The 13,387-nt window shown below is 39.6% G+C and overlaps 1 protein-coding gene across 1 annotated transcript in view; it reads right to left on the reverse strand.

Annotated features, from left to right (window-relative positions):
• Nucleotides 1–2,022: 2,022 nt before the first annotated feature.
• The window catches only part of DOCK8 (dedicator of cytokinesis 8), a 68,254-nt gene continuing 56,889 nt past the window's right edge, over nucleotides 2,023–13,387 (reverse strand). The window contains exons 38-46 of the mRNA XM_067315963.1: nucleotides 11,955–12,098; nucleotides 10,879–11,010; nucleotides 9,857–9,991; nucleotides 9,212–9,301; nucleotides 8,571–8,807; nucleotides 7,794–7,937; nucleotides 6,148–6,254; nucleotides 5,108–5,275; nucleotides 2,023–4,384 (exon numbers count right to left, since the gene is read on the reverse strand). Of these exons, the coding sequence (XP_067172064.1) occupies nucleotides 4,324–4,384; nucleotides 5,108–5,275; nucleotides 6,148–6,254; nucleotides 7,794–7,937; nucleotides 8,571–8,807; nucleotides 9,212–9,301; nucleotides 9,857–9,991; nucleotides 10,879–11,010; nucleotides 11,955–12,098 (1,218 nt within the window). The 3' untranslated portion in view covers nucleotides 2,023–4,323. The remainder of the gene's footprint in view (nucleotides 4,385–5,107; nucleotides 5,276–6,147; nucleotides 6,255–7,793; nucleotides 7,938–8,570; nucleotides 8,808–9,211; nucleotides 9,302–9,856; nucleotides 9,992–10,878; nucleotides 11,011–11,954; nucleotides 12,099–13,387) is intronic.

Genomic DNA, 13,387 nt, shown 5'->3' on the forward strand with positions numbered 1-13,387 from the left:
GAAATAATAGATCCATAGGGAGAAATACAAAATCAACAACGATGTCAAAGAAAAAAAATCAGTATTCTATTTAGGTTTATTTTGTTTAATGTATGTAGCAAATAAGTATGTCCTAATTTTTCCTCTTATGACGATTTCCACTGAGAAGGTATATAATTTGGAACTAGTGTATCTGTGTAGTAATCAGGAGTAAATCCATATTGCGTCCTGAACATGACTGCATATGTCATTTAAGTTCATTAAGGGAAAGCAAAAAAAAGTAGAATTCAGCTTTATAATTTTTTTCCTAAAGGCAAATTTTCTGGTTGAAGAGTGTAAAGTAGCAGGTTGCTTAAAACATACAATCAGTCAGAACAAAATGTTACAAGTTTTGGGGCTTTCTGAACTAATCTTCTAGAACTAATATTGAGATGCTTTGGTGAGGAGGTTGTTTTGATCAGCTAGATATGTAAATTCGATGTTTTCAGAATTTTTTTTATTGAGTGAATATTGAGTGACCACATTTTTTGCAAAAAACTTTGTCAGGGTTAGCTTTTTAACTCTTGAACACTTGGAAAACAGTCATTATTTCAATAAAAACTGCTTCATTTAAACCAGCCCCTCACTGAGCACATAAGTAGTCATGGAAGAGTATTCACGTCTCAGCGACAAGGATTTAGTGCCAGGTTTTACTACTACCTTTCCCAATGCTAATCAAGCCCTACTGTGGGTATGCACTGCCTTTATTTAAGCAATCAAAAGGTACTTTTTCCACAGGGGCCCCTTCTCCTTTGCGCACACTGATTAGACTGGAGCATTACCCAAGCAGGAACAACTTATCAAGACCTGTTGATTATTTTTTAACAACTCCACTTAATCAGTTTAAAAGATGGTTAAAACATAGACAGCTGAACTACTCCAGAAATCACCCAACTCCCAAATTCAGTGCTAATTGCAACACTTTGTGAACACTCTTTTTAGGTGTTTTTGTCTACCAGAAGGAAGTGGCACTGTAGTACAGGAAAACACAGCTGACTATTAATGTGCTTCATTTTCATAACAAGCATTGCCTGAGAGATTGTAACACCTTGCAGATTCCTAGCTGGCTTTATTTCAAGTTATCCGCCATGCTTCAATCTCCCTTCCTGAAATATTTGAGAGGATGATACTCTGAATGGCCAAAAGGAGAAAAAAAAAGAAAAAAAAAAGAGAAAACAGGAACTAAAAGATTTGCTTTCATTTTTCAAAGTATTCAGATAAGTGGGAAACCTAACACGGAAGTGCTCAACCTCTAGAGGGAGAGGTCGTAAAATCCGCCCCTACTATTTTTTAAGTGACAACACTGCATTTCTCTTCACCTAGCACAAGCGTGGCTATAGCTATTCACCATCACGCCTGTTTGGTCCATAGCCTGTTGAAGCATCAAAAGTGTGATTTCCCACACAGCACAAAAGGTGTGCTCCCGTTAAGGCTGCTGTTCCCCAACCCAAGAAGTGCAGCAGTAGGGCTGCTCATGTTGGATCAGAAGTGCCTAGGCACGTAACACCAAGTACTAACCGAAAGCACTCACCTTGACAGTTCAAATGCGTTCAAAACATCCTGACAGGTTAACTCTGTACTTCCAAACGGTACGATACAGAGAATCAAGTACCCTTGGTCTTCTCACAGCCAGCGTGGAGCCCCTACGTGTGTGCCCTCTGCAAACGCTGGCAGGAGCGTGCATGTGTGCTCGCCCCTGATCCAGATCAAGTGTGCCCTGCTGGGTGATCAGGCTGTGTATAGGCTTGATGATCTACAGTCATTGAGCTTCCGACCTGCCATTTTTCACAGCTACCAAATGAAGACAGTTTGCAAAAGGAAGCAAGTCATTGTCTGTGAAATACCATGGTGACAGAGACAAGAGTTTACCCCCCCCAAAATACCCTAACCCCTCCAGATCCTTGATTTACTGCTGAATGATTCTACATGGAAGCTCCTACTGAAGCTTTGTTTCCAGCTGGATTCTACCGAGCTACAAGGTACAACACAACAGTACTGCTGGACTTCCTGTGAAATAGTCACTTTATTGCAAATTATCATAAGACTGAGAATTTACATTTCACATAGCTCAACTCTTGACAGAAATGTACAAACCACGATTCATTTGTGGAAAAGACAACACGTGCTACAAACTGAGGGCTAGACTGATCAGCTGAGGGGTTGGTCAGCCCGTAAAATGTGAGTGAAGGGTCTTTCAGTATGTAGATTGTCCGGAGTATTGTTCCAATTCAAGGAGACCCATTTGCACAGGACACCACAATATGAAACACTTAGCCGGTATACTGGCACACCTGTAGGCTTTTTTTTTTTTTTTTTTTGGTCTGTTTAGCTGTAAAGAATAAGCATCTTATAAACAATGAGACTGGACTATCGCGTTAATGGGTGACAATATTCTTCTGACCTTCTCCCAGAACATTCTCCCAGAACAGTATTGTTAAAAACAATACATAAAGGGCCAGGTTTTGACAGGCACAGATTTAAAAGCTGCAGGGCTTTGGGAAATTAATCATCTTTTAAGTTAAAACTGTTTCAAAGCAGCTTTATAAAGAAAAGCCACTCCATGAAGGTATCCTCTGCTGTAAGCTTTCTATACCTTTGCTTGTGGACTTTGGATGCTTTCACTGCAAAATCATACAGTACTTAGTCCTGATTCTTGCATTTAGGAAGACTATGAATGAGAAGGGGAATATTTTCTTACACTCCAAGAGCTGTTTTTTTAATACAGCTGTGTAAGTATAGAGTTTATTTAACATATTCCACATCTCTTCTTGTTTGATCATCTTTGTGGATCTTCCTCATACCGCTTTCAAAATCTGACTAGCTCGGATGTCAACAGAAGTGCTGGGAAAATTCCTACTGCCAAATGGTAAGGTTGCGGATGGCCACAAAAGTCAAAATGTTTCCACTAAAAGCAGCAGCCTCAATCTCCCTTACACTTACAAAGAGACCATGCATTTTAGAATTTGGAATTTCACAGTAATTTCCTATAATAATGTACAAAGGAGACAGTTTCACTCTTTCATTTAATTTTATTATCATTATTATTTTTGCCAAATGGGGTTGGTTACGTTAACTATCACTGAATCATCAATTCCAAACATTAAAAAGGTAGAGGAAGGAAGCACTATGGAGAGACTCTTTCACGGAACTACGTTTCAAAACATAAATATTATGTAGGCAGTGTGGTCACAACGCAAATTTTGGCTTTGTCATGGCCTCACTAAATGACTTATGAAGCATTAATATCCTCCTCTGTCTCTCTTTCTCTGTCAACACCTTCATCTGCAAAATGATAATAATGATATGTCCTTACTTTAGAGAAGTGCTATAAAGATTATTTAATAAAATATTTGCTCAGGTCTCAGAAAATATCAAGCATTAGATATTAAAAATGATGTGCTAATTTCTCTTATGCTACAGTAAAGCCTGAGTGAAGTGCTTTGCATGAAATTCTTGCTGTGTGCTGCTGTAGTAAATTTTGGATTAGGTTATCTACATAAGAGCATTGTATAATAAAAGAATCACTTACAGCTTACCTCCATCCTTCTAAACTATTGTTTGTTAGCTCTGCTAAACATGACACTGATTATTAAGAAATCCAACAGCATGTCAAGTAGTAGTCCATGTATTTACAAAAAAAAAAAAAAAAAGAAGAAGAAGATCTACAGAAATTACTCATTGCTGTGTCTTACTTTCTGAGCTTTGGTTGAGAAAACTTGTAAGGAACTTTCCATTCAGTTTAAGACCATTCTCCAAAAATGAAAGATGCTGACTGAGGAAATTGCTCTTTCCTAGAGCTTCAACTCAGCAAAGACTGAGCTGGGGCCTAAAAGTCCCTTCCCATGAAGGCAGTACTTAAGCATGTGATTAACTTGCAAAATGTGCTCCAGTGCCAAAAGGACAATGTGTAAATGCTGTCATGGAAAAGGAACGTAAATAGACATCATTCCTCAGCTTCCATTAGACATATTATTTGGATTCACATAACACTTTGGCCAAACCCAACAAAGTTCTGTCTGTTAGTGGTGACTGACCTCATCCAACTGATCATTTCAATGGTCTGAATCTCATCATTATGTGACTATTGTACAGTAAATGAAAAAGCAGCTATAAAACACCCCTCTTCCTTCCCAAGCCCTCATGAGATACAGTTAATATGGAGTTATCCCCTAAGTATTTTTTGCATGCTGGCCAGAAAGCGCACATGCTGTCTCGTGGAGGAGATTCCCAGTTTCATAGATGTCAAATACCCCATCATTTTTGGCCTGCAGCATGAAGCTCTTCATTGGCTGAAGCAGACAACCCTTAGGTGCTCTGTGAAGTCTGGGCCTCATATTTTCTAAAACTTTGGTTACGGAAAGAGTCCCTGCAATGAAAAGGTTCCATAAATACAGTTTGCAAAAAACAAAAACAAAAACAAACAAACAAAAAAAAAAAAACAAAAAAAAGACCCAACCCCCCCAAGAAATACCTGCTTTGTGAAAAGCAGCAGCTGACAGGTCATCAATTGAAACATAACATGCTAACATGTTATGTTAGCATATTCTTTCTTTCCTTCTTTCACTCCCACCCCACATTGGGCACAGTGACTTTGCGAAGAAACAAATATTCATAAGTAAAAAGCATCAATAGTTGTCTGTCTCAGTCACAGGACTAAAACAGATTATGTTATCTGGAAGTGAAAGGATCACTCTGACTTCATACTGGCTCACACCGCACAGTGCCATGCATTCAAAATAAACACATATGTGTTCAATTTCCATTCTGGATTCGAAGGCTGAAGAAATGGCAAGATGCTTCCAATCTCTTTCTATCAGGGTAAAGAGGAAGGTCTCTTCTAAGGATGTATTAAAATGACACCAATACCCTACCTCATGATGGAGCAACTTGAGAAATACAGTTAATACTATGTTCAGCTCCGATGGAAGTCAACAGACTTTTTTCCATCAAATATGAAGTTGGCAGTATATATTCTAGCCTGTTTTTAGCTGTATATCAAAACCTGCTGGTAAAACTGCTTTTCTTCCTTCAGAAAATCGCCTTTTTTTTTTTTGTGGAGGTACAACAGATAGCCCTGCCCTAGCTGTACCTTGTACTGTGGACTTTCACTACAGGTTTGTACAGCTCTGGGATCTTCCTCTCAATCATGGGTCTAAGGCTCTCCTTCAGCTTCCCATAGTTCTTCCTGAGTTCTTGCTGATACTCCCGCTGGTCAGCCGTAATAAGACGCTTGTTTTTCTCCACTGCTTCACCACACCTAGTCCAAAAGGAAGAAAAAAAAAGTTATCGCATATTATCAACTAGTTCTGTTGAACTCGTTAACTTTATGTTAAATAATCTGAATAGCTAAGAATACAGCTCTTCTGGGCTATGCATTCCTCTGATAACTTATCAGGTCCAAAATGATAAAGAAATAGTAGGAAACCTCCATCTTTTCCAGGTACACAAACTGAGATGACATTTGTGAGATATTAGAAATGCATGAGGGAGCTAATAAAAAAGAAACTTACTGACAGCAGAACACTGAGCTACCTTCCTACTGACTGTAAATAGATGCAGCTAAAATAGCAGCCAGTTGGGACTGTATCCTCTGCATAATGTTCGTATTTATTTAACCCAGACTTATCCTTCAGTAACTGTGCTTCCTTTGGACTAAAGAGATTAGTATCTTGCTATGTGAGTATGCTTGTTAAGACTTACAAGCACATCTCAAAGCAGTCTGTATGTGTCTACTCATACCAAAGTGTCTGCTTGGCAGAGATGGGCAAATATTTTCTTACAGAACCACTATATAAAAAATGTCATTTAATAAAATCAAGACAGTCTGAAAAGCTTGATTTCTGCCAAGTTTCAAAGATTTAAAAAAAGGAAGAGCTTAGTTTCCACATAATTCATTTGTAGTGTTAAAATTCAATTTGTTGGCTTTGTTCCCTCTTGGGATGCAAAGCCCACACAAAAGCATTTGACCGTGAAACACAGATAACAAGTCTGGACCAACTGTCTAAAGCTTGAGACTCCAGGATTCGTGGATCCAGGATAGCTTGCATAATTAATTACACAGTCGTATTATTGTTGTATCATTACTGCCATTATTGATGCAATTCAGCAATTCAATTTTGTTTTACTGACCTCATTATAAACTCTTTGAAGCACAACCTCAGCTTGTTGTGATGTCGATAAAGTTTGGGGTCCGCTGGGATTTCAGCCAGGAACACTTGGGCTACCTCTAGCGGTCCCTTATAGGAATAACAGTAAAATGTCAGAAAAACACCTCTTCTGCTTATACTGAAAACAGACCACATGTTTAGTTAAGCTGTTTATTATTATTTCATGAGTGGAATTAAAAAACAAAACAAAACACATAGTCACCATAACAGGATGTTTTTCACTCCTTTTCCCCCTATTTTTCCTTTGGCAAGCAGAATTTCTGCCCATCATATTTTATCCTCTCCAGCTTATATTTCTCCTCCAACTCCCACAGAGAAGAGAAAGGATAATTTCTGCTCAGCAAAGAAGAAGAGCTGGGATAGCTCTGCTGCCAAATCTGTTTACATGAGAGAAACACAGCTCCTGTGCGCAGTGTTACATGACCCAGCAGAAGTTAGATAAGCCCATAGCAGACAGAGAACACTCTTTCCACAATTTACAACAGTGTGTTACTTCAGTCTGGAGACTTTGGCTGACAAAGAAGCTGGAGAAACAGAGTATACAGTCTTTCAGGAAGAAACTAAGCTCTGTGAGAATGTGGATAATGCCAAGTTTTCCCTCTCACTTTTGTTTTCCTTCTGGGTGTAGTTGAGTTATTTTATTGTCCGTCTTTGTTAGTGGGCATATATGTGTTACTATATCTCAGCTTTCTTTTCAGGCACACAGGTTTTGACTTCATGTATTTTCTTTGGTTTTATGGTGATGCCACAGCAGAGTTATTACTCTTCTCTTTCCCCAAGGATATACCTTAAGTGAATGAAGCAGCTGAGATGGCTAGTGTGTTAGCAGTGGAAAATCCCTGCAAGCATTCACAAGGCTGATGTGGGTATCTGCACTTACGACTAAGACAGCATTTCAGTGAGCACTTTAACCTAAAGAGGCACTCCCACCTTTCTGTATTGCTGGCTGCTAATGCTTGTCCTCACCTCTACCTGACAAAAGTCATTGTACTGCTGCACAGCAGAACAGATGCAGGAACTGAGTTAGTCGAAAACTAAGCCAGCAATTAATTTCTCTTTTTTCCCAGTTAGATCAGTTCTTTGCATAAATGCCTGTCCTACCAGAAGAGTGGGTACTCTGAGGGGTGGGCAGGAACACAGGATACCTTCCTTTGGCAACTAAGTCATGTTGTGACAATTTATATTACTCCTTAGACTATAACCTAAAACCCATACCTCAGCTGAGCTAGGTGAAGCTACAGGGTCTGCAGCCAGTGAAACAAGCTCCCATGAAAAGTATCTAGTAGTTCTTGCATCAGCTGGAGTAGCAGTATCATAGAAACAGAATATCTCAGCATTTTAGCATTTCTGCTTTCAGTCAGGACTTGGAAAGTGCACAGACGCATAAAACAAAGAGGATAAACAATCCATACTCCCCAAATGTCAGAAGTCATATCTAATGGACAGTACACAAGGACTAAATACCAAGGGACAAAGTTTAAATGCACAGTGCAGCTAAATGCGTCTGATTAGACAATCTTTTCCAGTGCAAGAGATGAGCACTGAAAAGAAAGCACAGTGAGGGAAGTATGCAGAAACTCTGTCATCTGGCTGATTCGGATTCCTTACCTGATTTACAGTGGCTCCAACTGAGCCCTGCAAAACCATCTGGAGCATTTTGGCATCTGGTGGCTCTTGGTTGGTGGCTGCAGTTAGTTCTTGTGTTTTTTTCTGCATATCTTCAATAGCAACTTCAATCGGGGTTAAAATAAACTAATCAAAATAGAGGAAGAGATGCCTCATTATCTGAATCACGTGCACAGTCAAGCTGTTCTAAAGCTGGCAATACAACCATTGTTGTCCCTTGCCAGAAGCAGGACTTGTGAAAACCAGGAAGAACGTTCAATCAAAATGTCATCCTGGTAGATGCTGAGTCTGATCCAAAACCTTCTGACATCTTTTCATTTGCAGTCATAGGATCTGGATCAGACTCTCTATTTGCATGTTTTCATTATTCTAAGTTACCGACTTCTTGTCTGCAATGGTTTTGCACTTCCTACTGTTATAAAACTTTCTTGTCTCTGCACCAGTTCTGAGCCTGATTTAGTTCTTTGACTGTTCTTTATCAGCTGGAAGTACAGCCATAAATACATCGCCATGCATCCTCCCGCACAGCACTACAACTGGGAGATTAAAAGAAGGATATATATTCTCCATCCTCTCTTTTCCACAGAGAGTACAGATCTTGTATTTGTCTACTCATTCTATGCCATTCCTATTTATGCATGTAACATGTCTGAGAAATTCAGCCTTCTCTTTTCTGCCAAGTATTGAATTTGAAAATCTTCCCATCCAGACACTCCTTCAGCCCCTGACAACTGAGATCTGTTCTCAGAACCCAATTACCTCTTCTTTTTGGATGACATTGATTCTAGTTTTGATGTAGGGGAAAGCGTGCATAGTGGTTAGGATGGTGTTCCTCTTGTATTGCTCGCTCAGCTCTCCCCTAGGACGCCCATCCATGGTGAAAGGTGTAGTGTACATGAACCGGCAGAGGTTGAAATTCTTCTCAAAATAGGTTACCCTGTCTTTCATCTCATATTCATCAAAATAGGGCTCCACAAAAGTAATTTGTATGTATGCCTGAGGAGAGAGGGAAGAATCATTACAGTACTTTACACCCAACAAGGGTAAAAGGAATGGTATACATGAAACATCCCATGGCTAAGCACACAGCTGCAAATCCTTCAGCGCTCCTGTCCCTTTCCAGAGCTGAAAAAACTTACCTCTGGGGAAAGAGAGTCCCAGGGTAGAGCCTAAGCCTGGGGATCAGTGCCAGAACAGGGACCAGAGATCAGAGCTTTTATTTTCCTTGCTCTATGACTAGTTATCAAACTAAGCCTTTCACGTAGGCTTGTGAAGACACCCCTGGACACACAGATACAGCTGAGTTTTTCTTGGTGCCTTAATGTTCAAGTATAACAAAGGTTTTCCTCTCTTCCTTTCTCTTCTGCGATGAAGCACTCAATTCTGTCAGCTTTCCATACCTTGTTGGGATCCAGCTTGCGTTTATCTACAGGAGTAGAGTCTTTAATCACTTCCACAGCATCCTCTCCAAAACACTGTCCATAAAATCCCTGAAAAGGTAATAGAATTATCACAGAGTGGTTTTAGTACTCCTTAATACAATGATAATTATCTGTGTAATAATATCCATGCCTCTAGGAGAAAGAAGTAACTAGGGCAGTTTCTGGGATCTCTACAGTAAGGATGCTTCTTCATGAACCACAGCTGCCAACGGTAAGGCATCATCCTGGCAACGCTCAGTGTGAGCTGCTAAGTAAAAAGCAGAGCTCCAGCTAAAGAGATAAGATGGGACTATCCCAGCTCCAAGAAGAAGCTCAGAAAAGTACCAAATCAAACATCTGGCCTGCTCTTATCAAATCGTTCAACATATTACAGACTTCCCCATAAGACACATGGCCTCAAGATACAGAGAATGGACCACTCTTTTCGTTCTGCTGTAGAAAGGGCTGAAACAGAAAGGGCATATATAAAGAGAATAATCTATGTTATAAATCAGTTCATGACTGATATTTATACAGTAGTAATACTATTAGCACTGTGTGGGCTCTTTAGAAAGTATAACACAACACAGGAGATCATACTGATCTAATGTTTTTTTTCTTTACCTCTAATCTGTGAGAAATCTCAGGAAGTTTGGTAATTGCAGGCTCCTTATAAACAAATTCTTGTTCATCTAAGTCCCCAAATTTGGATCCATAGAAACCAACGCGGAAGTAAGTTCCAAACATTCGCTTTTGACCCTAATTGATAAAAAGAAGGAGGAAATTTACTATATTACTTATTCTTCCATGTCAACATAATTTCAGTTGGATGCCTTCTGTTTGTTTTTTTTTCCCCAACTGATATATAAGAAAACCCCCTAATCCTCCATTTTCCCATGTTTCAGAGCCAAATTTCATTCTATGTGACATCGATGCTGAGGTATTAAAAGCATTGAAAAGATATTTATGAAGAAAAGCATAGAAGTTAAATGGACATTTTGCTGAAATTTAAAGTTAAGATTTAGTTTGACTATGAAAATACTTTTATAGACCAAAAAGAAGTATTATTTATGTTATTTTTTAATTCCACTGTATACATTTCCACAAAATTTGAATTTTGCAACCGTAAGTCCATAAATGAAAGTCCATGAGAATTTGAAAATGACTAAACTCAGTAGTAAAATTCTTCTGGAAAAAGAGAAGTAAAGGAGCAGTATGAGGGCTGAGAAGCCAAGCTTTCCTATTTCTTCCATTTTGTAATTAAAAACACTAGTTAACTGATAAGAAGATTATTATTTTTAAATAGATGCCGCCAGCCGGAGTCATGCATGCTCTTAGTTTAAATTTGACCTCTTCAGTTGTTTTTCTTTCTGTAACTCAAACAATTTTAGATTCATCTCTTTTTTTTTTTTTGGCTTCCTTGTAAGGAAGACATAGCCTTCTCCTGACAGTACGTGTTTCTCTGATTCATCAGGTTTCTTTTTACTGTAGACTACCCTTCACAGTTAGGCCAAAGGAGATAGAAGCTTAGGTTAGAAAAAGGAAATGGATCTATTTCATAGGCACAGTTTTATAATCACCAGTCAGGAACAAACAGTGCAGCCCAGCAACATGTCTTGCTAGCAGTGCCTTGCCTTGTAGAGTACCTTATTAATAATGCTGTCAAAGGCCTTCTGTAGCTTGCTGTGCGTCAAGGTAAGCTTCCTGAAGTCTCGATGTGCTTCAAGTATGGGGATGACAATTTTGTAAACCTCATTCACAGTTTCATACAAACCTCCCTTGTAGAAGAAGAAGAAGAAAAAAAACAACAGAGAAAAAGAAATGAGTCCTCATTCACTACAAAAAGAAACTGGATCTCCATTAATGGTGTGACTGAAAAGGGGACTTATGAGAGCTCTTTTCTAATTTTGGTATAAGGCTTATTTTAGCTTTCTGTAAACAGTAACAGGAAATGGGTAGTTCTGAGCAGCAAATCACAAACTGGACCTCATTTGGATCTCAGGTATGTTGGGCTCTCAACCCCAAACTCATACATAAACAACCGAATTCTGTCATGCACATGGTTTCTAGTTGGAGGCCAGAACAGTTACAAACTCAGGTGAGAGGAAGGGAATGTCTTTGCTCAACATGAAGGGCTTTGTCAAAAGCAAAGGGCCTCTAGCCCTGCATCTGGACAATAGGAAACCAAACGATTTCTTAAGAGATGCTATATCATCTGCTCTTTAGCACTACGGCAACGCAGAGAGCTGCTTAGAGTATTAACATCACGACTCTCCACATAGTAAGTGTAGATTATGAGGCCAGCGGTTGTACTCCGAGAGCACAGGAGTAACTCTTTCATGTTTCCTAAAATGTACAGCTTAAGCAAGATCCTTTTAAAATGTGCCATCCCATGGAAAAAAAAAACAGGAGGCTTATTTCATGCTTGGGACAACCACTTCCCTGTAAAGGTCAGCAGCCTGCGAGACCTGCAGTTCCTGCAGTCGTGGTGGGCATATGGCTGAGCTAGACTACCCAGAAATGGTGCTTTGCCAATCTGGTTGAAGCAGGACTGGGTCAGCCGGAAGATGCATCTCTGGCTCTGTTGTTTCCAATGGAAAGTTCTGTGATCCTTGCTGAGTAGTAAGCCTTCCTTTTCTCATGTGCACAGAAACAAGCTATGGATCTGACCCGGACTGCTCCTGGTCCTTTGTACCTGCCATGGCTTTTGGCCCCCACTCACCGTGCTGAAGAGCTCTGCTGCTTGTTCTAGCAGCCCTACCAGGCCACTTTCTGAGAAATACCTCCCAGAACATATACCGTCTTCGTCTGGAGACAAAATATCATCTGAAACGGCAGACTCCTCCAGCACATTGGATGAAATGTTCTGAAATAAATCAAAGCAGAGAAATCAGAAACCTAGACCGAGAGGCTACAGTGAAAACCCAGGCAGATCCAGTTTCAGCATATTTACATGACAGGAAGAAGAATGAAATCGTAGAAGTGCAGCCAGGGGATACACAGCTAAATACCATCTAGAAGCTAATGTAACATCGTAAATCTCCACAGATGGCAGATCAGGAGTTTTGTTACAAGAATCCTAAACTTTCTTTCTCGCCTCACTTTTAAAAGATAGACTCCTGTAGGTCACCAGCTGACCTCCCTCTGGAGTGATTTCCATGAAGCTGCAATTCACTGAATTTCCTATATTGCAGTGGTCAGCAGCAATCATGTCCTTTTAGTTGCTTGTAACTCAGAGGCAGAAAATTCCAGGCTGCATCTGAGACCTCCTGTGAGTTTTTTGGAAGTAGATGAACGCTGAAGTCGTTGATTTAACTTGTGCAAGTAGGGGAGAACATTCTTCTTAAAACTACGATAATTGAATGTTGCTTCTTGTCTCAGCCTCCACACCCTGATCCTGTAGAATTCACTTAGTTTCTCACTGAAGTCACCAAACTCATTGTTAGTTTAAATAAAAATAACTAGGTAGGGTTAGTCACTCTTTGAGATTCTCGGTCATTAAATAACATGTCTACAGTTCTTTAGGACCTATTTGGATAAAAGACATTAGGTAGAGTCAACATTAGAAATTTTAGAATACATAGAAATACATGTAAATATGCATTAATATATGTGTGCATGCAATATGGAACTAGCATCTGTAACTTTCAACAGCAGCAGAAGTGCTAAGCTTTGATTTGCTAGTAATTAAAAGGAGTTAAATTAGGGTAATCGTGTCTCACTTTAGCAGAAACTGACAATGGCAATCTGTCTGAGTGAAGGATAAATGCCTGCTGGCTAGCTAGCTAACTTCTGAAAGACATCTTTATAAAATGGCAGAGACATCGAGGGCTGTTACTATTGACCAGATTTTGTATAAAGAATTGGCATCACACATCACTAGCAACATAGGACTTTTCTCCATGGTTTTTATGTATATATTTATTTCTCAGTGGGTGGAACTTACTCTAAACAGGCTGCCATCAGTGTCTAGTCTGTGCATCACGTCAGCCCTATTGAAAGGGTCAGTGAGCCCACAAAGCTCAGGACAGCATAATTGGGAGTTAAGAATATGTCTGAATTGCAGCCAGAGGGAAAACTAGAGCATATTTTAGCTTATCCATGTCACAATCCCAATGAAGATGACAACCAAACAGAGTTAGCCTTCTGGTACAT

This window comes from Apteryx mantelli, chromosome Z (genome assembly GCF_036417845.1).
Source record: "Apteryx mantelli isolate bAptMan1 chromosome Z, bAptMan1.hap1, whole genome shotgun sequence".
Classification (NCBI taxonomy): Eukaryota; Metazoa; Chordata; class Aves; order Apterygiformes; family Apterygidae; genus Apteryx; species Apteryx mantelli.